This window comes from Anneissia japonica, unplaced genomic scaffold (genome assembly GCF_011630105.1).
Source record: "Anneissia japonica isolate Jap-2015-1 unplaced genomic scaffold, ASM1163010v1 scaffold263_len647688_cov178, whole genome shotgun sequence".
In the NCBI taxonomy this organism is placed as follows: domain Eukaryota; kingdom Metazoa; phylum Echinodermata; class Crinoidea; order Comatulida; family Comatulidae; genus Anneissia; species Anneissia japonica.
In genome coordinates, this window is record NW_022734777.1 from 560,728 (window position 1) to 587,353 (window position 26,626).

Here is a 26,626-nt window from a genome sequence, read left to right on the forward strand (position 1 = left end):
ATTTTATCCCATACATAGTCAAAATATTGGGGGGATGATACAATGGACCATTCCCCCCACCCCTTGTCAAATATTGGGGATATATCCCCTCCATCCCCCCGGAATCTACGCCTATGGGCGGGACATAACGGAAGACCATCAACGTCATAGGATGACCTTAAGCAAAGAGTATAAAACTGCAAGAGGTCCGACTGCCGGGGATTCTTTGAAACGCAAAAAGTACTCCCACGAAGGGGTGTGGGTTTTAAAAAGATTCGAGCAACACGCACGCGTACGTAGGGAGCCCCCTATTTTGTGGTAGTACTTTTAGCATTCCATTGCCTGCATACCTTGCTGCATACAAGATCAGGTCAGTCGGACCTCTTACAGTTTTATACTCTTGCAATGAAAATGAAAATATGCATTGGACCGATTGGACGAACATCTAAACGAAGCTGTTTCCTTTATTCATAGAATTTTTTATACCATCACGATGCTCTTGAATAAAAAAATAAGAAAATTTGTGTTGTATTCTTATGATTTCTGATCTCAGTTTTACCACAGTCGTCATGATTATTGATGAGTTTTCTACATAAGGCTACAACGGTTGTTGACAAGCTTACTTTCGGTTCATCGAATGAAAGCAAACTCGGGGGGGGGGGGGGGGGGGGTCTATGACAAACTAAATTCGTAAATTACCCTTTGTTCAAATTTTCAATGCGACAATACATTGAAGATATTATGTTCATAAATAATGCATTAGGGTAACTGAGCATTTTAACCTGTTATTAACCATTGTGAAATTGTTTCGTCTTGTGGATTTCTCACTATTTATTTTTTTCATAATTCTTAACCCAATTGTTGCAAAGAAATTACAAATGACATAGGACCATGAAGTGTTTTTAATAATTTTTTAACTGAAATTTGTAAAAGTTCACGAATTTATCCAGCTTCACCCAGTTGCGCGGTCAAGGCCATGATTGAATCCATGGTTCATACCAGTATACCGGTATAAAAATCATGAGTTGAACAATAAATGCCTAATAATACTGTATAATACAGTGTTAGATTGTTTTCGTTTTTCGTTATATTTGCGACTTTTTCGTCACATTTTAAAATAATTTTTTCAAAGTCGTTATACCTAAATGATATATAATATTCTAACTCAGCATACAAGCACATTTAATAACAGATCAAAATGTAATGTTCACTAACAACATGCTATGATGTGTCAACAACCGTATATTATGTGTGTAACTATTTACATACATGTTTTCTGTCCATTATTTTATATCTGTTTTGTTATGTTCGTATTTAATTATGTGTTATGTACATTCATGTTTAAGAACCATACTAAAAGTAAATCTTATAACTTTTTTTGGTTAGGTGACAATATTAAGTGTTGGTGTGTTTTGAAATGAAAACACAAATGAAAACACTTTACACAAAAACTCCCATAAATATACAACTGACACATGCTACATGATTCAGTAAATGATAAGGTACAGGATTTAATGAGAATTCTGAACCTGTACACACGACATATCAAGTGTGACATTCACTTGATGAAAAATATGGTGATAGTTTTCATTCCTATTTTGAAAAAAATAAAAAAAATAAAAACTGGTAAATTTTATGAACCAAAAATATTTAACCAACACCATGAAAAATAGTAAGGAAGTTTCTACAATGTAATGAAAGAAATATGGAGGTTCGCCACATTCTCTTAGCTACAACATGTACGGCACATAGGCATAGGTGTACATGCCGCTTAATCCTGTTTTCCATAAAATGCTACACTGTTGCTACATTATGTAGCTGTCCCCGATGCAATGTGGAAGGCCCCAAATTGGTCGGCGACGAATTGCCTAAGCTCAACCGGGTGACACAAAACGATACCACCTTCTCTCTCCTTCAACGATCATTATACTTGATTTTCTTGTGTTAGTTACTGAACATCAATTGTTTGTATGAAGAGATGCCCATATATAGACATGATGTGATGTCATTATAATCAAATTTACTCTGCAAAAAAATGTGTAGCGATTTTAAAGAAGATGAAGTTTAGCCAGATCTACAAGGTAACAAATTTGAAAAATGTTACTTGGGTTTCGTAAAGAACATTTGATTATCGTGTTGTTATCTAGCTTATAGGAAGTTACAATAGTCTACTTGGAAAACAAGATATTGGCAAAATTTGAAAGATCAAATAATCAGAATGCTTTCGGCTATACTTTCTTGTATAATATATTCGAGTAAAGTGGAGCGGGCCACAAGTGTAGCTTAATTGTTTAAAAACCGCATGGAATAATACAGTCAGCACGGTTTCTAGAAATGTCGTCGAATTATAAACCACTGGGCATCTTGTTTTGTGCCTGTGCTACTTTATTGCGGCAATGATGATTTTGGGACAGTTTCAACCTATGCTATTCTAACCTCATGAATTTTACCCCTGAAATCTAACCAATATCAGGTATAATGATAAAACAATGAACTTGCCTATGTATAAAAATTGCACACATATTTGAAATACGGTGTGCTGTGCTACAGTAGTCACAATTCTTCTTCAATTAATTTGTCACTAAATATTGGGCTAAATTTTGCACAAACATTTCACTGAGCTATGTACCACAAATATAATGATAATAATGATAATAATAATAATAATAATAATAATAATAATAATAATAATAATAACAATAATAATAGTAACAACAATAATAATAAAAATAACAATAAATATGTTAATAATGATGTTAATAACAATGATAATTACAATAAAAATATTAATAATAACAATAAAATTAATATCACTAAAAATAATAATGAAAAATAAAATTAACAATGATGAACAATAATAATAATAATAATAATAACAATAATAACAATAAAGAGCAGATCTTTCTCACAAATTTTGCAAAAGTTTAGCTCCTTTAAAACACTGATCGACTATCTGATGACCTGGTGCTCTGCTGTTAAAAATGACCTGATCTATAAATTAATCATAAACAAGATGTGAGGCTTTGGCACAGACTCAAATTAGCAATTCAAATTACCTATACATACTTCAACATCTTACAAAATGTTATCTCGATATTTTCAATTGATTTTAGTTTAGTTGGAATACTTATTGATGGTCATGAAAACAATTTTCTTCCAGTGTGGGTGGTTTCACAAAAAGGCTTGTGAAACATGGGATATAGAAGTGCCGCCACTTATTCCAATAAAGAAGTCATCATTGTGTGTTAACAAGCATACATTCTGGTCCAAGCACGTGCTGCAAAAGTAAAGAAAACATTTTAAAATTGTGCATAAATGTTAGGTAAATGTAAAGGTAGGAAGATGCTCTGTGGCTTGCAGCTGTAACTAGGCTGTATTGTGCACAGACATGGACCAACTCATTCAACAACTTTCTACTCCCCTAAAGGTCACATCATGTCCAATCAGTTGCCAAGAGGCGCACTTGCGCCCGTCCACAACAACAGGGGCTAAATTGACCAATACACCGGGGTAACCCCCTACTCTTCTCGAAGGATGTACTGCGAAGTGTACAACAGTCAATTGTGTACACTTGGCCTACGGTTTAGGGTCCTTATCCGAGAAGACTTGTTCTACCATCAGAACCACAGGCAACCGTGCCATTATTATGGCTGTAGGTTTTGGCGCCCCTGCATTAACCGTTCGGTCAATCAAATGTTAGTAGTTCACATGATAAATGAACAGGTGAGAATAGGTTAATGCACACAGGTGCTTTATAGACTCACTATGAGTCAACCTCAGCTAAGTCGAACACAAGGTAACTTAAAGTACACTTTTAATATTGTATCCTGAATGTTCATTTTTATAAAATGGTGGAATGACTAATCCAGGGATATGAAATAGATAGGGTCCAGGAAGGACATTCACAGATAGGATGTTAATACCACCTCAGCCCGACCATGATTGGGGCTGAGGTAAGAAAATTTATGATTAGAGTACCTCTAGATTTCTGGATATTTTCACCATTTTTTATAATTAAAAACAAAATTAGGTGGGAGGGTGGCAGATGCGTCCCCATTGAATCCGTCACTGTAGAGAATATTCGTTACCCTCATAATTTTGAAAGGTTTGAAACAATGACAAACTTTTAACTAGTGTACAGTTGACTTGGGCAATGCTGACTTTGCAAATATAACTTACAAAAAAAGAAGCTTGTACTCGTAAAAAGGCTCAAAAAGCAATGAAGCAACTTATAATCATTTTAACATTTTGTTTACTAACTGGTAAGTCTTGTTAATGTGAGGTATATTCCTACCAAATCTTAATTATCTTCCTTGGAGAGATTGGCGACAGTGCAACTATGAGAGTTGATTCTAGGTTTTGGGTTGACAATAATTTCTAGCTTTCGTGTTTGTAGCTAACTGCGCCTGGGTGTATCATTTAAGTTGAGTGCTTTGTAAAAGTATTTTCCAATATGTTTTGAGATGCACTTTACCAAAGTTCCTTTTGTTTTCATTTTTAATGTCAGAAGCAGAGATAGTGTATGTAACTTTGATAAGAGTTTCAAGTATAGTGTATATGACGAGTTTTAGTCGTTGACATAGCATGTTTAATGTTAATATGTATACGTGATATGTTGAATCATGTTGCAGAAAACTGGGTCAACAACACACAGCACCAGTGCAGTGCATAACCATAGTCCGTTTCTGTTTGATATCTCATTGTGCACCGAAAATTTGTTAATAAAATAAAATATGATGCATATTGTCATGAGTTGGACTTTTTATAAGTACTGTAAAAGCATTATGCATTCCATGGTGAAGTAGCCTATGCTAAAAGTACTTGTCCACGGACAAGTGGTCCTTAAAATTCTTGTTGTCCGACCATAAAAAACACTTGTCCCGGGCGTCGGGCAAGTGGGTTCGCTCATGCCTGTACTAATCGACACCAAAATATAATCACTTCACTTTTCGAATGCCTTTTATTGTATCAGTTGTACACCTGCCAACAAGTTTTACTCTTATAGCTGACAAACAAAATACATGTGTTAGTGTTGAAATGGATATATTTTGGAAATATAAATATGGGGATTAATTATGTCATCATCAGAAATGATATTCCTGATGATGACATAATAATTGTGGAAATATTGAATCCCGACACGATACTTGAAGTATGTATTATACTATCTTGTCTTGGACATTTGCACTAAAATCGCTTTAATGAACCTGACATCCAAACCCTACTCCGGACCTTTACCAAAATTTAATCATTTCTTCAATTGGTTATACCTAACACTTCCTGTAATTTTCAGTCATGTCTGTGCAGCCGTTTTTGAGATGTCGTACAAAAAAAACATCACACGAAAACACCAAAACGCGACAGACACACACACACACACACACACACAAAATTACACAACTGAAAATATACAGATACTGTAAATAATAAAGTTCTTGCATATTACCTGTTTCAAGGGCCTGTGATTCATTTGCTTTCCATTGTTCAGCCACATCATTGGCAAGGGGATCATCGGGGTTGGGTGCACTAAGTAACGCTTGAATTGATAACAAAACTGTCCTTATTTGCAAAGCAGGACTCCATTTATCTGAAATTATAATAAGAATAAAAATCTCATTAAGTAATAATAATTAATTAATTAATATGTACTAATAATAATAAGTATCATTATTATTATTATTAACAATAATAGTAATAATAACAAGATAATCTGAGATTACAAACTCTTGCCCTGTTGCACCATATCTACGTATATAGTCGATTCGCTCACTCCGCTGGTTATTGATGTATTATAGTGTGGGGTGAATTATTACCAGCTTTACATACTTATCTGGTGCAACCTAGCAGCAAAGGTCCACGTATTGTGTAAAGTTAATCGGCTGTATGGGGTTTGAATCTCCCTCGTTTTTTAAAAATAATTTTATTATCATTAACTTTTTAGCTTTTGTGCATCTATAGAGTAACTTTATTATTATTAAAAATTATTTTTTATGTATAAAATTGGGACGGCAAGTTGTGAGATATACGGCTGGAAAATATTAAAAACATTCTAAAATCGAAGGATGTACTGGGTTCTTTAAAGTGCACACAAGCCAAATGCGTACACTGGGCCTACGGTTTAAAGTCCTTATCCGAGAAGACTTGTTCCACCACCGGAACCCATTGGCGAGTGAGCCATTTGAACCAGCGCCGATATTAGAGCTGAGGGTTACGGTGCCCCTGACTTAACCGCTCAGCCAATCAACTTGCCAATCTTACAGTACTTCTCCAATGCATCTGATACAAGGCCTAGCATCATAGGCCTCAGGTGGCAAACCCATCAATCGGCTTGAACGCCGTCCATACTGCTTCCAGTCTGCCTGCCAAAATTTGACACATGGTCGGTCTGCGGTCGATCCGCCTGAGTTAGCCTGGCCTAGTCAAATAACTCAAATGATCTGGTCAAGTAGGATCTGTCAGTTGCGACCGAAAAATATATAAATAACGTTCTAAAATCTGCATCTTACTGTAACTTAGATTACCACCAAATTTGGGGAGAATCTAGGACACACATAAAATTGTCAATGCGTGAAAGTTTGAGCCTTATCGGTCCAATAGTTTTTGAGTTAAGCGCCCAGAAGCACACGCACCCAACACACATCATTGCAATACCCTTCGTCGTTCCGTAATAATAATAATAATAATAATAATAATAATAATGACTTTATTTGAAAACGGAAAACTTGATCACAAATTAAATGTGATTTTTACAAGGCCATTTTAAAAGTAAATATTAACAAAATTTAAATTACAAAAACAATTACAAGACAATAATGACAACAATAATACTAATATATATAAAAGTGATAATAATAATAATAATAATACTAAGAATAATAATTACGACTAAAGACTAACTGTCTTATAGTAAAAATTGAATATGACCACCCTTTAAAAATTAAATTAAAAAATTGCACTGAGCATTTATCAATCCTCCTCTAAATCCTTGTCAGACTAACAAATTTTTTATAAAAAAAAACGTGTGACACACCTAAGTATGGTAATGATGACATCACATCATGACCATATATAGGCATATCATGACCATATATAGGCATATCATGACCCTATATAGGCACATCATGACCATATATAGGCACATCATGACCATATATAGGCACATCATGACTTTTTTTCAAAGAAAATTTGATTGTGTAGAAAGAGCTCAAGTAGTTAAAGAGGAGTGGCGCAGTGGTTGCGGTGCTGTTTCTTATCCTTGAGGTTGCAGGTTCAATCACTTGCTGTGTACTTCGCTTGTGTCCTTAAGCAATGCACTTTACCTACAGTTGTTTCTCACCACCCTGGAGTACAAGTGGGTACCTGGTAGGTTCAAACACAAAATGCGCTGCTGACTACAGCTGCAACATTATGGAATTCTCCCCAGGAAGTGGAGTATGTGTTCCATATGTGCTTGATCTAATGACAGGGGGCAATAATGTGAAGTGTTTAGATGCCTTGTTTGCAAATCACCATATTATGATACTTATATAAGTCTAACATATTATTATTATTAAATATGACCATATTATGTGACTATATAAGTCTAACATATTATTATTATTATTAAAAATCACCTTAAACCACCATATTATGAGACTATATAAGTCTAACATATTATTATTATTATTAAAAATCACCTCAATTCACCATATTATGAGAATATATAAGTCTAACATATTATGATACCAACAATGTATTGTTGCTATAACTAACCTTTGAGGATGTCCAAGCATATTCTTCCCAATTTGTCAATGTTTGGATGGTATATCTTGGTCATAAATCGCACTTTGGGAGGCGACATCGGATATTCTTCTGGTAAAAATAATTCTAATTTAAAAAAACCTCCTTCAAATGGTGACTGAAAGAAAAATAAAATAGAAATAAGCAAATTGGTTCATAGTATTATATTTCAGGTGTCACACATCTAACACACCATTACTTTTTTAGATCTACCAACACAGCGTTGGCTTTTAATTTTCATTGGCCAAGTCCTGCACTGTAAAGCATTGGACTTCTGATACAGGTCGCATAAAGAATAAAGATGGTCCTTCTGAGGTGCAAACTCATTGAACTTTCTAACACATCTCCCTAGAAATTGCACTCACTTCCACACCTCCCCAAGATTTCAGCATGCCTCCCAGGATAGCAAAATTTGTAGACGGATTTTAATAGATTTTATGAGGTTAATCATAAGAGAGCAGCTTAGCTCTGTTGTCTAATCTGGTGGTAGCTGCTGTGTGTGCGCTGAACCGTGGAGATCTCTAGGTCCCCGGTTCAATTCCCATCGCTGCCTCTCCTTGTGTTTCAGCTAGAGGGCTGAAATACAAGTTACAATAGCGCACCGTCTTTCGGATGAGACGCGCACGGGCCGTTGGTCCCGTGTGCATTATGGCCCATGTGCACGTCAAAGAACGCAGTACACTCTTCTGAAAAAAGTAGGGGATTGTCTCCCGGTGTACTACCCAATCACCACCAGAAGGACCCAACTGGAAATAAGTCTTCTTCTAGACTTTCATGGACTATTCGTGGTGTTTACCCCGAATACGTCCAATCCAATCCAATAAAAATCAACAACATAAGCCTTGAAACACATTGTGTGGCGACAGAGCTTCATATGAGTGAGAAGCATAGACATATGGGAGGACAAAACAAAGGGATTGAAGCTCAAGAAGACACATGGACCGGAGACATCATGGTGCAGTATGATATATTGGAGGTAAGTTAAGCTGCACTGATGTCCCGCCGTATGATATGGACCTTGTGACATGTAATGGAGACATCAAAGAATGGTAATACATTGAAGCTAAGGCGAGACTTTTTTTATTCCTTGTTTCGCATACTTATTTTTTTTAAAGATTATCGGAGGAGGGCGGAATAAATAAATTTTGTTTTCTCATTTAGTAAATAGTTCTGCTAAAATCATCCATATGGAGGAGAAAATAAAAAATAAAATTTTATTGGTGAATGTAAAAAAGGATGGTTAAATGCTTCAAATTTATATAATTAGGAAAAAATATATATATATCTTTTCTGAAATTTCCACTTTTCGTGGCAACGAGTGTACTAATTGGCCAAAAAAGAAATTTTATTTATTTTTTCTAAATTATCAATATTTGCAGTTGGCGGGTTTGCTAAACATGGTATAAAAAGTGTCTTGTCTATGTTGAAGCAAAGCAAATGTTGAGTTGTGCCTTGTGATATGGACCTTGCATTATGGACTGGCGACATCATGGACTGGGATAGCACAGTATGATGTATGATTGGGTATAAGTTATGCTAAACTGATGTCGCACCTTTTGACATGGACCTTACGACATAAACTAACACAGTGCAGTATGACGTATTGGAGATCAGTTAAGCTAAACTACAGTAATGTCCTGCCTTGCAACATGGACTAAAAACAACAAAAATGTTGCAGAATGATGTAGGCCTAGAATCTACAAAGCCACCAAGGCCAACGACACTGATACCCTCCCAACTGACTTGAATGCCTTAAGAAAATTACCTCTGTTCAGGTCGGTTAGCCGTTTTAGGCGATTAATTATTTCTCTTTTGTTCTTTCTTGTTCTTTTTTTTACCTTCCAAAAGGGGGAGGGGGTGGAAGCAGCCGGCCCTCCTCAAATCACAAGCCCTGTGTCTCCGGACAACTTCCGATGAACATTCAAGCCGCACAAAAATCTATAAAGTTAAAGTGTGTATGGTATGTACTGTGCGTTACACTCTGTGTATGAAACCCCAATGAGAAAAAATATCTTACATCTTTAGGACCTGCCATTTGAACATGAAAATAACGAGCATTATCTTCATTTGGTATAGCTTTGATTCCAGCCACAGGCTCTGCCATAAGCCTCTGCGTTTCCTTGAAAAAAAACAAAAAAACAAAGAATTATCAATAAACTAGCAGATCAGTTAATGGTGAGATACTCTTTTATTTAATGAACAATGATATAGACAAAAATCATGCTTTCTTTAGGAAAGCATAATATTAAAACAGTGTTATATGTATAACCTCATTAATATTCAAATGTTCAATACTTTCCATTTTTGTGTAGAAGTATTAACTAATAAAATTTAATATTGGTTAAAATAACAAAATTGGGTTTAATTCTCATTTTATATAAAAAGAAGTGAATTTCATGATATAAATCTCAACAAATAGAAAGAATGGTCAATTTCTTGTAAGAATAGCTCATTTTGAGTAGCTAAATGCGATCTTCAAAATTCTGTACATTTCAGTAATTTTCCTGTTACAACACTATATAAAGTGAAGTATAATTTTATGACCCATTGTTCAGAGAAGATGCAAAATTGAACCAATACAGTTGTAATTGTAAAATGTCAGTACTTCCTCTTGTATAAGCCCCCCAACCCCTTTGAGTTTGAACCAAAAATCGGGCCAATTTTTGGGGGTTGACTTATACCCAGGAAATCCCTTTTGTTGAAATGGCAATTTTTCTACCCTGTATGCCTAATTAAAAGCCAATATTTTATATTTTTTTCTCAAAACATTTTTGTAGAAGTCATGACCAATTTTTATACAAATTATAATAATTAGCAATAAAAATTTTAATATTAAACACAATGTCTATGATTAATAATAGTAATAATAATAGCAACAATATTAATAATATCATAATAATAATAATAATTCTGTAATGACTTATAATGACCTATGTATGTGGTTTTTTAATTCCAATTTAATGTTTCAATAGCCTTGTTTAATTCGGTGTTTGTGTGTGATTTTTGGATTCTGTGGTGTAAATTTGAGTTTGTCCTGTAATTTTAAGACTATTTTTTATACTTTGACGAATATTTGTACATTTTATCTCAATTCAGCTTTGTGCTGCGATGATATTTTGATTTTGATTTTCTGAAATAAAGATACCTTGATATATACCGTATTCTCCTGCTGCCAAGGAAAGGGTGGTATAAAATTGGGTGTATATTAGGGAGAGGGATTATACCTAAGGAATAACATTATGTTTTTAATCGTCCATTTTTTTTTGTCTTGGTTATTTTTTTATCTTGCTGATTTTTAATTTTTGTTTTGTATTCTCACTAATTTAATGTATGGACCTTAATGGAAATAAGGTTTCTTTTTTACTTTTCTTGTGTCAATGTCATCCTTAGTATTATGTCCTCGTTTTCCCTGTATTAGTTTGCTTTGTATTTTTGTATGTACAGATACTGAATAAAATCAATCAATCAATCATCTAGAGTAAATATTTTAAAACAGAAATTGAACTCTGGCGCCCCCTATAAGGATTGTATTTTTGCAAGAGCATCTGTGTGCTTAGGCTTGTAGTAGTAAAAAAAAAGTGTATCAAAAAAAGAGGGAAAGGATATGAAAACAACTTCATTTAATGTATGATCGTGAAATTAATTATGTTTCAATCCTGCAGCTGTAACACATTAGGGATATAAAGGTTGCATGGTTCACTGAACATGAAGTGCTTTAGCCTCTGTATACAAGTTGCTTTGTAAACAATTACTATTATTACCGGTAATTTTTCCTGAATTTAATAGACTTGATATTAACCAACCTTGATTATTCTTCGTGGCAATCCTGCCATTATAAAAGGTTTGAACTGGAATGTGAGAAAGTAGATTCAAGTCCAGTAACTGCAAAACATAAATGACACAAAAATCATATCTGATATTTATGCAATACATTTTTGTATTAGAAATAAAAGGCCTATCTAAGTCAGTGTAAATATTTTTGTTATTACAAAATCGAAAAAAATATTAATAAAACATAAATGATAAAAACAATTACAATGACCGGGGTTAAAAGTGCTTCGTAACTGTAAAGAAAGGCGCTAGGACTATAGCCGAATAATAATTAATGATATTTCTGCAATATCCATAATACGACCCTGCAGTCCATAACATTTCCTTGTGTGAGAATTTTTTTTATTGTCTAAAAAAATTGACATGTACTTGCCAATTTCTGTAGTTAAATATACTGAGCATACCTTTTAAAATATATATATAAAACCAGGGTCAAAAGCGCTTTGTAACTGCAAAGAAAGGCGCTAGGCCTATTAGCCTAATAATAAATTTAATGATATTTCTGCAAATATCCATACTATGACTCTGCCGTCCATACATTTCCTTGTGTGAGAATTTTTTTTGTCTAAAAAAAATTGACATGTATGATATAATTGATAATTTCTGTAGTTAAATATACTGAGCATATCTTTCATAATATATATAAAAACTAAATTAATATAACATTGTATTGTATATTCTTCCTCATTTTTAAATTGCAATGCTAAACAGTGTACATTTAATTCCAATATAAATTGTTATTTCCCTCATACCAATTTAGGGATCAAGAACCACAGGGGTGTAGGTCATGTCTTAAACTCATAATGGTCTACCTGATCCAAGCTAGGGGCCTAGCCTAGGACCTAGGTTAGGCTAGCATGTCATCACAGGCTTAGCCTAGTTTTAGGCCCTCAAAGCCAGGCTAGGTTCTAGGCCTAGATGCCTAATATTAATGTAATAACAATCAATAAATTGCCTTCTAAACATACATTTATTACGAATATTTACCCCTTTAGGCCACATAGGCCTTTACTTGCTATTGGTGAACACGAAAGAAATTGAATATTAAGGTTGAATACCACAAATTCTATTTTGTATAATGATAGTCTAGGTGCTAGGCCTAGGCACGACAGACGTTTTCCCTAAGTCACCCTCTCTCGCTCCCCTCAATCCAACCTCGCTGAGCATTCCTAGCGATAGTTAAGGCCTACAGTTAACACGAGATCGTATTATAAATAACAGAATATCTGTAATTAAATAACTGAAACATTAAAGCAACTTCAACTTATAGTTTCATGACAATAACCCAAAAGTTGTATTTATAATTAAAATAGTCATAATGGACAACTAGCCTAAACATGCATACTTATGTTTTTATCTGAATTCCAATGATATACCGCACTTTTCTCCCACCAATACTTCCTGCCTGTTCAACCATCATAGAGATTTCGACCAGTGGTTGCCAGGATATTACCAATTATTTGTTTCAGTTTCACATAAGGAGGGCAGGGTCGGGGCGTATCCAGAGGGGATCGGAATGCTAGAGCGGCTTGGGATGGGAAATCCCAAGCTTCCCCCACTGAAAATTTGCTGAGCCAAAAAATTTCGCTCAAGTAGTAAAATCACGTCATATCAACTTATTTCTGTCAGCCAAGCGGGGGAAGGGGAACTCCCCCGTCGGTCAGGCCTGGGTGGACCCCAGTGAGGGCACTCAGCGGGGGCAGGGGACTCCCCAGTCGGACCAAAAATATATGCCTATTTGATGACCAATCACTAATATTGTAGTCTAAAACTTCATGGGTGATCAATAGGCAGCGGCGGATTTAGGGGGAGCCCAAACCCGCCCACGCCCTTATTGTAAGCAAATTTCACCATTGATATGTCCTCCACTAAGACATTAACCGTCGCCCTACCCCCAATTTCTTTGCCCCTCCCCCCATCAAAGGGTCTATTCCTCTTCTAGCGCTGTTATTATTTTTTATCTATACAACACACACACACACACACACACACATATATATATATATATATATATATATATATATATATATATTGGCATATTCAATCAATGGACTAATTAACTGTTTTCCATTATTTTGCCATTTAATTTATTTGTTGTAGGCCTATTATAATAATAATATATTTAAAAAAATGTTTACTTATTTTCAGTATGAGCCTATCTGTTCTCCCTAGCCGGATATGACAAGGGATTTCGCCATTTAATCTATTATATTGAACCAGTGCTGGGGCAGTGAATCAACGCACCCCCTAAATTGTAATAAAAAATAATTGTATTAAATTGTTAATATATTATCTTTATCATTATGAACATAGTGATTTTATAAAGTGTAGAACTGTAGAAGAGAGCACAATTTCCGGACACCTGAGGTCCATTCTCAATGTTCGCACCTCACCCCCAACCAATGGTGAGGCGCAGCGCAAACATGGTGTGTACTCTCACGCACCCCTTATGGACTGCTAATATATTGTGGTCTAAAAGTACATTTTGGACCATACAAAGCCATAAACCTCTCCCCATGAACCCTACAATAGTACAAGCGAGTTTTATTCCAGGCCGCCGACCGAGGGACCGAGGCTTAGTCCTCCTTGGCTTGGACCCCCCATCGTACATGTCGGACTCCGCCTTGTCGCCGCTGGTCAGAATGTTACTCTCTGATCGGGTATCTTTGGGAATATAAACGTTTTTCCAAGGAGGTTTGGAACGGCATGATGCGAGAAGCAGACTCTTCTCTCTAGCCTAAAAATGAGATCTTTCCTTTGTTATATTAAATTTCAAATTTTATATTTTCATTGATGATATTGTATTGTATTCTTTGTGTTTGGGAGGTCCTGCTTTGGTGAGAGCCACATGACAGTGGCACACTTGTTTACTTTTGTTTATCCCGAATTGGCAGCATTTTGTTTTTTCTCCAGACACAGTCATAAGCTTACCGAAGCGGTCACAAATTATAGTAGAGTTATGGTTAAGCTGTAGTATAACAGTAAGTCCTCTAATAGTCTAAGTCGTGGTCTTTTTCTTTTTTTTGTGAACTTTGGGTCTTTTTTTTTGCGAACTTTGGATCTTTTCAAGATGAGCTTCTTTACTAGATGGGCTACTTTCGGAAAGTAAAGAGGGGGTCACCTTTTCAAACTGAATGCTGTGAATTTTGGGAAACCACGGTTCCAAGGTGGTCTTTAATTGGAGGGAGACCTGTACTTCTATAAAACAATAAATAGGACCACTGTAACATCAGTCTGTATTATGGAGTATAGGCCTATTTGAATAAATCATTGAAACTACTTAAGTACTTTATAAATCAAGCGTGTTTTTAATTTATCTTGTTTCTTTGAAATTTGGACTTCTTTTTGAGGCTATTTTTGAGGCTATTTTGCAAACTAAAGAGGAGGGGGTGGAAGGCCTTAAATTCCAGATGGGCTTCTCGAAATTAAGCCTTTTGTGCTTCTATTCGAAGTTTTACAGTTAAGGCTAAAGAAGTCACATTTTTTATGACGTAAATATTACATGTAGTAAGTAGTTCGGATGATTTTTCTTAATTGTATTGAATTTTACATTGGGCCGCAATATTCAATTCAATTCGTAATATCAATAAAGTATTTTTATTTTGCTCATTTGTGTGATGGTAATCATAATCAATTGTGTAACATCTATTAGCACACACCGACTAAGCCAGCACCAGCGCTTAGGGGACCAGGGTCCCGACCAGAATATTCTTCACCAATTAATTCATTTTGCTCCAAGTCGGCCCATGAGCTCCACTTGGACCCAACCCATGGGTAGTACGGCCCTAAAATGTCGAAAGTTAACCAAGACAACAAACCCCTTTATTGTGTGACATACTTTGTTATTATAATCAATCACATTGCGAGTTATAATAAACGAATTATAAAGTTTTGAAAAAAAAATAATATAACATAATACAAAGGTTTGACATAAAAAGATCATTGGTAAAAAGAAATCACAATTCGCATAAATAGCAATTTCCTTTGCAATCATGAATTGCATCTGTTTAATTATATCTCGGATTCCTGCATTGGCAAGTCACCCAAACAAATAGTGTATCTTAATAAATTTTACATAATTTAGCATCAAGAGGGAAATCACTTATTATAAACGGTTACCAGTTCTAAAAAATAAATTTCATTTGTAGGTGTAGTGTAGCCCTAAAACTAATACCTGAATCACATGTGGTGAAATATCACACTGACACAAGGAAATTTAACACGAACTTCCTGAGATGTTCCTACGAAAATCACCGTTGTCTTCACACAAATTAATAACTATTTAAACATTAATACGCATTGAAAATATGCACATCACAAGAAAAGACCGCCCTGTAAGATTGCACACATATTATCTTTTTTTAGAATCCGAATTTATATGGCATCTTCCACAATCCAGAAAATATACAAAGACGCTGGCATCAGTATTTCCCTGGGTCACAGGATATTTAGTTGTCAAACCAGCACATTTTTGTGCAGCTTTTTTTCTGTTTCCCTAGTCGTGTTGCTTTACACGCACAACCACATACGTTCAATGTCACACCACCTTACCAGGTGCGTAAGTAAAGTGCCTTGACCAAGGACACAAGCAGTGCGACGAGCGTCGATCTAGAACTCCCGATCTCACGATTAGAATTCCAACACCTTACAGGCCTCTTGAAATGTCAGGATTTCTTAGTTGGATATTTCATGGGAAGTGTAGCTACTATAAGCGCCTCTTTATGGCCGCTAGGACCACGCCCCTACGCAATTCAGCACAATTATGCTGCAAGTTATGGTTATTCTCCCACCTTTACCTTACACGGATGCGCGTTCACATGGACGCGAATACTAAACTTTATTTGACACAGAACCTGTAACATTTTTTCTCATGTGAATCGTACAAGTCGAATCGAATAAGTTTCACTACTATTTAGGTTTGATTACTCAGTGAAATGTACTAACCAGATTAGGTCAGTCAAAATTCATATCACTTACTTCAGCACGTGTTTTCAAACGTACCAACTGAAAACAAAATTAGCAATGGACACGAAAATAGCTTTCAAACACGCATGTGCCAGTGGAATTTCTATAAACCAAATATAATTAGGCGTAAAGGGAAAAACACATGCAAGCACCATGACAAATACCTTAACGTGTTGAAACTAAAGATTTCTCAACTCATTTATCTAGCCAGTCTCGCATGTTGCGATTTTCCTTACCATAATCTGCACTACAACACGCTAAATCGTAGTTGTCTGGTGCGCGGCAGTTGTGGGCAAAGTGTGAGAGGTATTACGCATACAACACAGCACCGTCAATCATATAGAAGTGTACGATATCATGTACTGTAGTCATAAGTGCTGTAGCATAGCTTATCGTAAGCAAAATTGCAATGTGTAAGACTGGATTCATTTGATAAGTGTGCTCACTCATTATGAAAGGCAACAGGGCTGTCAGTAAGATTTATTTTGTGTAATTTAATTATATACAGACTAAATATGATTCAGATTCTGATATAAACCGTTAACTTGATAAATTGTCCTATAGTGCAACCGAATGCATCTATATTAATGATGAAATGAGGTAGAAATTTGATTGATGAAAATGTGTATATAGTGACATTCATTACTTCAGTAGATACTAGCGATATTTTTGGCCCTGTTTCTGGCAACACTTGATAAAATTAAAAATTGGGCTGGATAGAATGAAAGTAGGTGTTCTAACTCTAGAGACGAACATATCGTCTGAGATTAAAAAAAAGAAAAAAAAAAAAAAAACAACAGAAAAACTTGAAAAAAGCAACCAGCTATTAATCATGATGTTCATAATGTTCTATAAATTATAGAACATTTTTACACTGCTGTTATAAAAGCCACAGTAGCATGTATATAATCTATCTATAATAGCTTCAATATATTAAAAAGTAAACTTCCAAGAATCAGGAACCCGTGCCTATAAACAAGCATGACCTGTCTATAGCAGTACAAGTAGTCTTTTCTGCAGAAAAAAAAAACAAAACAAAAAAACCAAAAAAAAAAAACCCTTACAATTACATTTGAAGAGAAGTAAATATATTGGGCGAAATTTTAATAGTTTTCTGGTATGGCTTACGGTAAGAAGGTCTATGTAATAACATATATTTGCCAATACTGTATTTTACTATCAATAATAACTTTCCACCAACCTCTTTATTGTCCACCCTGCTATAATACAATTTTATCACATACCAGTTCATCAATAAAGATAAACAATCATTTCATCAATAACAATGTCATTGAAACCATTGGTACATGGTATATAGCGTTTTCTTACATTTTATTCACATAAAACCTGCCTGAACATTATCTTACAAATACTGCGCATTGTTTTTTTTAATCCGGGCCAATGCTGCCTCGGCCAGTGGTCTGTCCACTGAAACCATCTCCACTCCGCATCATCGCTTGATGATGCATTTCTATCTTCTGGTTGCCGGCGGCAATTAGAGCGGATTGTTGTTCAGACCAATCCATATGGCATGCATCATTTAATTGCAGTCTCGAGGGAACCAGCCATTTTTCTGTTAAAGAAGAATGCGGCCGGCTGTAGACCTATAAAACTGTTAGAACAAAGGCTTCAGCTCAAATAAGTGAATATAACAGATCATCAGAATCACCACTTCCTGAAGAACAAACATATTTAATAATTACTACAAAGTAAATATTAGGAAATAAACACTGATAAAATTTTTAAAATAGTAAGAACAAAATACAATTAAACTAAACCTCTATCCACATTATCTTTAAGTGACAAGTAAATGTAATATGCCCATATTTGGGTGTAATATGATATCATCATGCCCATATATGGGCTCATCACTCAAATTTGTGATTTTTTAAAATAAGACAGTATGGACTCAGCTTAAAAACTAAAATGATTACATGTACACTGAAATAAGAAAGATACTTACCATATTCGGGATCAAAATCCTCCTCGTCGTCATCATCAAGACCAAGTAGAACATCCATGTTCTCATCATCTATCATCAGATCATTGTCGCTGTTGTTGGACATCACTTCTACGCTGTCATCACTATCCCCATCATCGTCGTCATTATCATCATCGTCGTCGTCGTCATCATCCTCCTCATCATCTTCATCATCGTCGTCATCGTCGTCGTCATCTTCGTCCTGTGGAGAAAAAAAATAAAAGATTAATAAGTGAGATGATCCATGCTTAAAAATGCTTAGAGCATGGCTGCACTTAACAAGGAGGAAAAATGTTGTACAGTAATAGATTGTGAAGACATACTTTTTTAGACAGAGCATACTGTGTGACCTCCTAGCCAATTTCATATAATTAAATTGTGTAAAGCGCTGTCCAGTCTATCATAATTTTATTTGACAAAAAACTGTTGTATGCCCATATATAGTCATGATGTACCTATATATGGTCATGATGTGATGTCATTATGACCATATTTAGGCACATCATGTTTTTGTCAAATAAAAAATGTGAAAGTCTGGGCAGGTATCTGTAGCACACCTGTTCAGTGTCATCGTCGTCTTCTTCACTGAGTTTGCTCCGTCCAATCTCATACAGGTGACAGAAACTCCCAACATCTAGGTTCTCCATACTGCCTTGATGCTAGAATAAAAAAAATAAATAAATAAAAAAAATAAAGAGTACATATTACAATAATACACATTAATAAAATTTGCGACAACCACTGCACAGAGCCATAAATACCTTTATTATCCTTAGTTCTATTCCATATCAGATGTATTTTTAACAATTTTTTCCTCAATAAAAAATGCCCCCCACTCCTCAATGGAACTTTCCAGAGTGTCAATCAAACTTAACTGACCAATCAGAAAATAGCCTGGAATGGGGCGGGGCTCAGCGGAAAGTTCATTCATCTCCATTCTTGGCTCCCTATTATAATTCTAGTTTCCAAACTAGAAAAAAGTTACTTAAAAATATATTGAAATATTTATTAAAAGAGATTTGTGTTCGTTACTACCACAACTAAAGTAATATTATTTATTGGATTAAGAATTACTTATTTTACCTCAATTACAGCCAGCATCGTGTCAGTGGGGTCAACTGACAGGTCAAAAATATTCTTCTTTACATCTATTGTTGCTGTGGTAAAAAATAACAAATTCAATCACTACTGTTTACAGAAATTAAATTATATAAAGCCAATGTAATTAAAAGAATGTAAAAAAAAATCCCAAAATTTACAATTTACAAAAAGTTTATCTATGATATTTAATTTTTGACAATTACTTACAGGTCTCCTTCTAATGAAAGACCACTGTATGTATAAACCACCTCTAATTAAAGACCACTGTTCTGTGGACACAATTCAACAATTGTTTTTTATCTTTCTATCTATCTATCATTCTAATTAGAGACCAAAGCTGTTAAAGACAGTGGAAAAACCCAGCACCAGAAGTGGCCTTTAATTGGAGAGAGACCTGTATTATCACCACAGTTATCATCACAGTGATTATTCTTGTAGGCCTTTTGTGTTGTAAATTAAATCAGCATGCAACCTAATCAACGTAACAAGCACTTGTTGGTAATGGTATACAAATAATGAATATTTATGAGTGCAATGGGAAGGATATTTTTATGAATTAAAAGTTTCACTGTTCCATTCGACGAGGCGGAGCCGAGTGAAATGGAACAGTCACTCTTTCAAAGATTGAAAGATTGATTGTGTGAATAAAAAACATAACAAGTGACTCACAAAAACAAGTGACATGCCTAAATATGGTCAAGTAGAAATCACATAATGACCATATATAGGCACAGCATGACCAAATATGGGTATACAACAATACTTCGTCAAAGAAATATGTTAGTCTGGACACAGCTTTAGAAGTATCAAATGAAAAAGTATGTAATGTCCTATATTTACCTATTGGCTTATAATTTGTTGAATCAAACGTTCGGAATGAGCTTCCAAATGGACTATGCATTGCTTGCTGCCCCAAAGGATCGTCGTCGTTATCATGCTGTAACATAGCTGAAAAAAAGGTGGGGAAAAAAAAAACGGCAATTGTATTTCCACTGTAATTTAAAGTAAAATAATAAACGAACGACATAAAGAGGCTCTCCGAGTGTCTATCACGCTTGACACTCGGTTTGGTCGGTTATTTAGTCGGTATATCCAGGTAAGTATTCACGAAATAAACTAATGAAATAGATTCTGTTTTGATGTAAAGGCAAAACTCACCACCATAAATAACATCTCCTTTATTGTTGAAAACTATATAGCACTGGTCTAATGCAGGAACTGTGTGTAGCAGATGAAATGTTCGTAAATCCCACTAAAAACATGTTAAGGGTATAATATAGAAATCCACAATATATTATATACAGTTTTTTTCTTCTAGAGAAACCTGAGTGCACTAAATCGTAGAAATCCACTGTTAACTTTTGGTGCCCGGTTCAATTCCATTCGCTGTTCCCCGCGCTGGAAGGCCAAAATGCAAGTATAAAAAAAGCACACTGTATTTTGCATGAGATATTTAATCAATTGGTCTTGTGCGCACGATGGCACATATGCACATTAAGAAACGCAGTACACTCTTCAGAAAAGAGTAGGGGATTGTCTCCCATTGTACTGCCCAATCACCACTAGAAGGACCTCACTGGAAACAAGTCTATATTCGTTTATGTGTTATTCTTGATGTTCACACCGAATAAATGTCAACCCAATCCAACATGACTTAACTAGCACAAGGAGTGTAAAAGAAGGTTCATGGGACCAAAGTCCCTTGGGTGTTACAAGAGTCTCAAGGAATCGGGGCGGCCTTCATCACTCCTGCGAGAAAGTAACATCTAGAAACTAACCCATCCCCTGCAAATTCATGATATATGCATGTTGTCGCTACAGCATTATCAATTGTCTCCCTAGAAATCTGGTGGTTATGGGTATTACTACACAGGGCAAAATATGATTTGGGATAAGCAGGCCTATTAAACCAGATGTCTTGGAGAAGGCCCATCCAACTTGGGATCCCTTCGGTATCTGATAGGTTTGGATGTTAATGTGCAGCTTACTAGCTGTAATGATCATGGAATATTTGCACAAGGAGCTGAAAGTATAATAAATGGTTAATAAATGGGATAATAAAACGCATACAATCATTAGCATAAGACCGAAAAATTTTGTAATTTTAGAGTTCAAAAAAGGATACAATTTCCGAGTTAATGATGATTTCCAGCCCTGTTGGATGGAACTGACCACTGATGTGTTGATTGAACTTGTCAAACTTGTAGATTGTTCTTGCAGAACGCACATCCCACAATACACCATCATTCAGAACAAGTTCGTCTGTGGGGTCAAATGTGGCAGAGTTCTTCGTGTAGTGATTGCTTAACTCGGAAGCATATAATGTTAATATCTTCTGGCCGGTCTCTGTATCATATATCTATATAGAGCCAAAGAAAAAAAAAGAATTAATTAAAACATACATAAAAAATGAAATATTGTATACCTCATGGTTACTAACCTGGTCATTGTACGCATAAGAAAAGCTATACATTAATGTGGAAACAAGCTAGTGGTCAGGGGTTCTATTCCTTACTGTGCAAGTCGCTTGTGTCCTTAGGCAAGGCACTTTCTCTACATTTGTCTCTGTCTACCGAGGAGCATAAATGGGCGCCAGCATAACCTGGGAAGATTAACATACTCGCAGTAGGATGAGTGACATTCCCTCAACACATTGCACAATCTATCACCAACGCTTAAGAAGGAGAAATGGGCACTCCGGCCATTTACAGGTTTGACTACCTTTAACTTTAATCAATCGATAATTCATGAGGTTGGGCCATTTTTGTATAATTTAACAGAAATGATAATCTTGACTTTTCAGAGCTTTTAGTTCCATTTACACAGTGAAACATTTTACATGAATGACGACAATCAACACATTGTTGAAAAACTTATATACATTAATTAGAACAATAATTTACCAATTACATAAATTGAGATTAACACTGACAAGTCAACAAATTTTACTGGCAATAAAGGAAAGAAAAATAAAGTACTTTGGTCACATTAATATAAGAAATGGCTTACAGACAGAGCTTTTAGAATGAAAATTAGAAGGTAAAAGAATGAGAAGGAGGCCAAGAATAAGCTGGATGAGTAACATCGAAGACTGGACCAAGTTGAAGTGTGGAGAATGTGTGCAAAAAAATGAAAATCAAGAAAAGCTACATTTACACTAGATACGATAATGACACGATAAAAAATGTGCTTAGTATTGAAGAATATAAATGACGCAATGATATGTCGTTGTCATATCTTTATCGTGTCTAGTGTAAATGTAGCTAAAGATGGAGATTTATGGTCATTGAAACGCTGAGAGCAGGTGACACCGACAGGTAACAGGTAATTACTCTTAAATACCTCCTCTCCATACCCTAGCATCTTGCTCTTTTTGTTTTGACAAGATGTTATGTTTACTTACATGAGCAGTGTCGTCTTTGGTTCCTATAATACGGTCTTGGCAAATTTTGTTGAACTCCACGTACTGATCATTATCAAACGTATGAGCTATTTCCAACTCGGATCCAACGCTCCACAATTTGGATAATGGCTGGTCCCAGGAAGAACACGTTAGTAACAGTTTACCATTCTGAATACCAAAGACAATTAAAGTTAACATACATAACATGTAAAAATTAACTCTCTTCCATTACTTGCAAGATATATGTCTCATAATTTATGAAACTAATATGCACCTTAACTCATTCTTTGCCTCAGTTATCTTTTATCTATGTATTTACATACTTCTGACTACAGTAATTAAAAAGTATTTGTCTGTCAGGGTTTGAAATGGGATATCTGTCACAGGGTATAAAGGTGCTTGTTGGGTGTCTGTCAGGTTATCTATGATAATTAATGAATATGTAGGATGTACCCTACATTAAATGTATGTATGTGGGTGTGTTAAGTTGGGCATGTGTCCATACATATTCCTCTCACCTTGCTTGGCTGGCAGTGTACAATTGGCGAATCCTGACACATGTGTACAGATTCTTCCTGTGAATAAAAAAAAAACAAACAAACAAAATCAAACTCACTGAATAAATACCATCAGGCGAAATATGACTACTAACCTATAAATTAGGATAAATAGCAAAAGGACAAAACATGAAATGTTCTTAAAGGGCAAGTTTGTAGAATGAGAGTGATGACACCTACAATGGTCTATTATGGAATATGGAATCTATAAATCAAATTTCCATATTGTTTTTTACATGTTGGACCAATAAATCTTATCTTAAACTATGACAAAAAGAAAAAGGAAATTTGAAATGAGAAAGTGCTGATAGGATTAAGAAAATTTATGTGGAACTGAAACAGATCATGTGATTTTAAGCAGGCCCTGGAAATATGCACTGGTAGCAACTCCAGTGACGAACTCATGATGGTGGAATCCATGATTAGAGCCTATCCAATGCTAATAAAGGGTTGAAGGGTTAAGCCTCCTGTACTATCACATGGCAGACGTGTAACACACCATTTATTCGCATGCACTCAACAACTGGAAATCAGACCAACAAACAATCACTCCCAAATTTACAATGACACAAGAAAAAAGATGGAAAAACAACACCTCTTAAAAAAAAACAGAAACACAACCTACTGTAATACCACCAGAAGTGAAGATGGTGCCACTGCCATCCCATAAACATTTGCAATTAATTATATAATAATTAATCCACTAATTATAAATATTGTTTCATTTCTTAATACTCACAGCTCCAGTAATTGCATTAAATATCTTGATATCACCTGAATAGTTGCCGGTATACAGACAGTCCATATTGTCCTGGGGATAACAAAAAAAAATGTAAGGAATAATACACATATACTGTAGAGAAAGCTGTTGGCGCAAATGTTGACCTTGAGGTCGGGGGTCGAAACCCTCACTGTGCAAGTAGCTTGTGTCTTTAGGCAAGACAATTTCTATACACGTTTATCTCTCTCTACTAAGAGTATAAATGGCTTTTGCACTGCTGTGCCAAAGGAGTGGCAAACCCCACAGCTTGCCTTTGCACAGTGTGGCCCAAATGCAAAGGAAAGGAAGACGGGCAGTCTGGCCTGGGAGGCCAGGGGTTCAGGTTTTGAACCTTTGCTTACATGTAAACTATGACTGTGGTTTAAGTATGAACTGAAATATAATCTGAATTGATATAATGTACTTTCATTATTATTTAGGATTTTTCAAAATTTCAACATTCCGGTTGAATCCTAGAAATTAAAAAAGTTTTGTTGCCTTACATTGTTTATATACTTTTAAAAATAAAATTATTAGACAACACCTCTAACGGTGATGTTTATTATAAGTTTCTAGAACATGCCAAACCTTTTTGCCAAACATGCAGCAAGTGAAACAGCCATCTTCCTCAGAGTCCTTCAATGTCTGCATTGCACGGAATCTTAAATAACAATAATAGTAAAAAAATAATAATGAAAACAGCAACAAGAAAAATAATAAAAGAGTAATAATGGCAAACGAAGATAATAACAATAATACTAATAGGAATGGTACTTTTAAAAGTTATTAGGTTGAACCCCACAACATTCCGTATTTCCTTTGATTCACTTATATTTTACCAAATGAATGAATAAAGATGGCAAATATCAGTGTTCTTTACCTGCTATGTATAAAGTGCCTTGTGCATCTGTCTCCATCCACTCCTCCATGCCTTGGAAAATACTTTTAAAAAATAGAATAGTGTTGATAGCAATACACTTAATTCAATGTAAGGCTTGTTTATACAATGTTGTTAGACAAAAGTTCTTGTTGGTTACCTTAGTCAGTGCCTGAACGGCATTACACTACCAAAGGCATGATCATGCTTGATATAGCATCATCATGCCCAAATATAGGCATATGACATCATGATGTCCAAATATGGGCATGATATGCTTTCATAGTGTGGATAGAGTTTTAAAAAGAACTGAGGAATACACTTACTGATCGTCTGCTCATTCTCGCTGTGATGTTCAGTGGAGCGTGTAGTCTGAAGCGAGGCTCTGGGCATTTGTGTGGTCTACCAACAAAGGAAAACAAAATTGTAGAAATGTCATAAAAATGATAGTAATGTTAGGGCTGTTACTTTTTTTAGTCAGGCTTTAAATAAACCATTTGTTTGATTTTGCACTCGTAAATTGTTAACCAGAACCCTGCGGGTGTGTACGTTCCTTTGTACGTAAACGTAGTTTAGAGGGATATGCAGTCCAGTAATGGTTTCTAATGTTTTTACGTACACCTACACCCCCAGACAGGTCCGTCCATCAAATGCTGTATATTTACATACCTGCAAACATTCAAATATCAAAAATAGGGACGCTATTCATTGGTGACAAAAAATTAAGATGGCAATTATATCCTAATTCCTGTACAGTTGCTTCAAACAAGAGTTACTTAATTTCAAGTGTACTGTTTATTTACCTCACAACCAAGAAAAAATATTTAAGTTACATTTTAATCAGTAGGCTTACAAACTTCACCATGAAGGGCACGGTATGTTGCTTGTTTCGCTGGATCTCATTGGAGTCATAACGTCAATATTTCGTCGCTCACATCACGAACTAACACAATTAAATTCAATTGTGTTAGTTCGTGAAATCAAAAAAGCGCGTCAAAATACGCGCTGTTGTCGTTAAGGCCTTTTTGTGTGGTAAAGAATACAAAATTGCTGGACAACCAATACGCGCTCGTTTTGACGCGCTACTGTGATTTCACGAACTAACACAATCTACTTTGATTGTGTTAGTTCGTGATGTGAACGACGATTTATTCGAATGACACTTATAATCTGTTCAACATTTTCAGCTTGTGTGTCATTAAAGCACTTTAAATTTTTGTTGTCATGATAGCTCGAAGCTTGGTTTTGTTTTTTCAACAATAGAGAAAACTTTCTCAGTCACTACTGCTATAAAATATTACCATAGTTCCCCGGGTAGAATCCCACACCGACTTTACGCCCAACTTCGCGTACACGAATTTCCCCGGGTGATGTCCCAGGGTCTGAGGATTGG

General features: G+C 35.4%; 2 protein-coding genes across 2 annotated transcripts in view; both read right to left on the reverse strand.

The window, feature by feature from the left end:
- Positions 1 to 2,995: 2,995 nt before the first annotated feature.
- On the reverse strand, positions 2,996 to 13,016 carry LOC117116460 (ubiquitin-conjugating enzyme E2 N). The gene is made up of 6 exons (XM_033260509.1): positions 12,935 to 13,016; positions 11,562 to 11,640; positions 9,776 to 9,877; positions 7,732 to 7,876; positions 5,426 to 5,566; positions 2,996 to 3,256 (listed from the first exon to the last, which is right to left on the reverse strand). Exons 2-6 carry the CDS (start codon positions 11,589 to 11,591, stop codon positions 3,225 to 3,227), a joined length of 450 nt encoding a protein of 149 aa, XP_033116400.1. The 5' UTR covers positions 11,592 to 11,640; positions 12,935 to 13,016; the 3' UTR covers positions 2,996 to 3,224.
- Positions 13,017 to 17,625: 4,609 nt separating this feature from the next.
- Positions 17,626 to 26,626, reverse strand: part of LOC117116449 (DDB1- and CUL4-associated factor 1-like) — a 20,614-nt gene continuing 11,613 nt past the window's right edge. Inside the window, exons 19-31 of the mRNA XM_033260491.1 lie at positions 25,560 to 25,635; positions 25,237 to 25,298; positions 24,945 to 25,017; positions 24,336 to 24,407; positions 23,558 to 23,614; positions 23,040 to 23,207; positions 21,762 to 21,995; positions 20,795 to 20,888; positions 20,477 to 20,584; positions 19,619 to 19,692; positions 19,093 to 19,194; positions 18,518 to 18,737; positions 17,626 to 18,229 (exon numbers count right to left, since the gene is read on the reverse strand). Coding sequence (XP_033116382.1) covers positions 18,189 to 18,229; positions 18,518 to 18,737; positions 19,093 to 19,194; positions 19,619 to 19,692; positions 20,477 to 20,584; positions 20,795 to 20,888; positions 21,762 to 21,995; positions 23,040 to 23,207; positions 23,558 to 23,614; positions 24,336 to 24,407; positions 24,945 to 25,017; positions 25,237 to 25,298; positions 25,560 to 25,635 — 1,381 coding nt within the window. The 3' untranslated portion in view covers positions 17,626 to 18,188. The remainder of the gene's footprint in view (positions 18,230 to 18,517; positions 18,738 to 19,092; positions 19,195 to 19,618; positions 19,693 to 20,476; positions 20,585 to 20,794; positions 20,889 to 21,761; positions 21,996 to 23,039; positions 23,208 to 23,557; positions 23,615 to 24,335; positions 24,408 to 24,944; positions 25,018 to 25,236; positions 25,299 to 25,559; positions 25,636 to 26,626) is intronic.

Coding starts and splice junctions, on each gene's coding strand:
- LOC117116460 (XM_033260509.1), bottom strand. CDS start 11,591: ATGGCAGGATTGCCACGAAGAATAATCAAG. Junction 7,877..9,775: donor AAATGGCAGGTCCTAAAGAT/GTAAGATATTTT, acceptor TTTTTCTTTCAG/TCACCATTTGAAGGAGGTTT. Junction 3,257..5,425: donor ATCACAGGCCCTTGAAACAG/GTAATATGCAAG, acceptor TTACTTTTGCAG/CACGTGCTTGGACCAGAATG.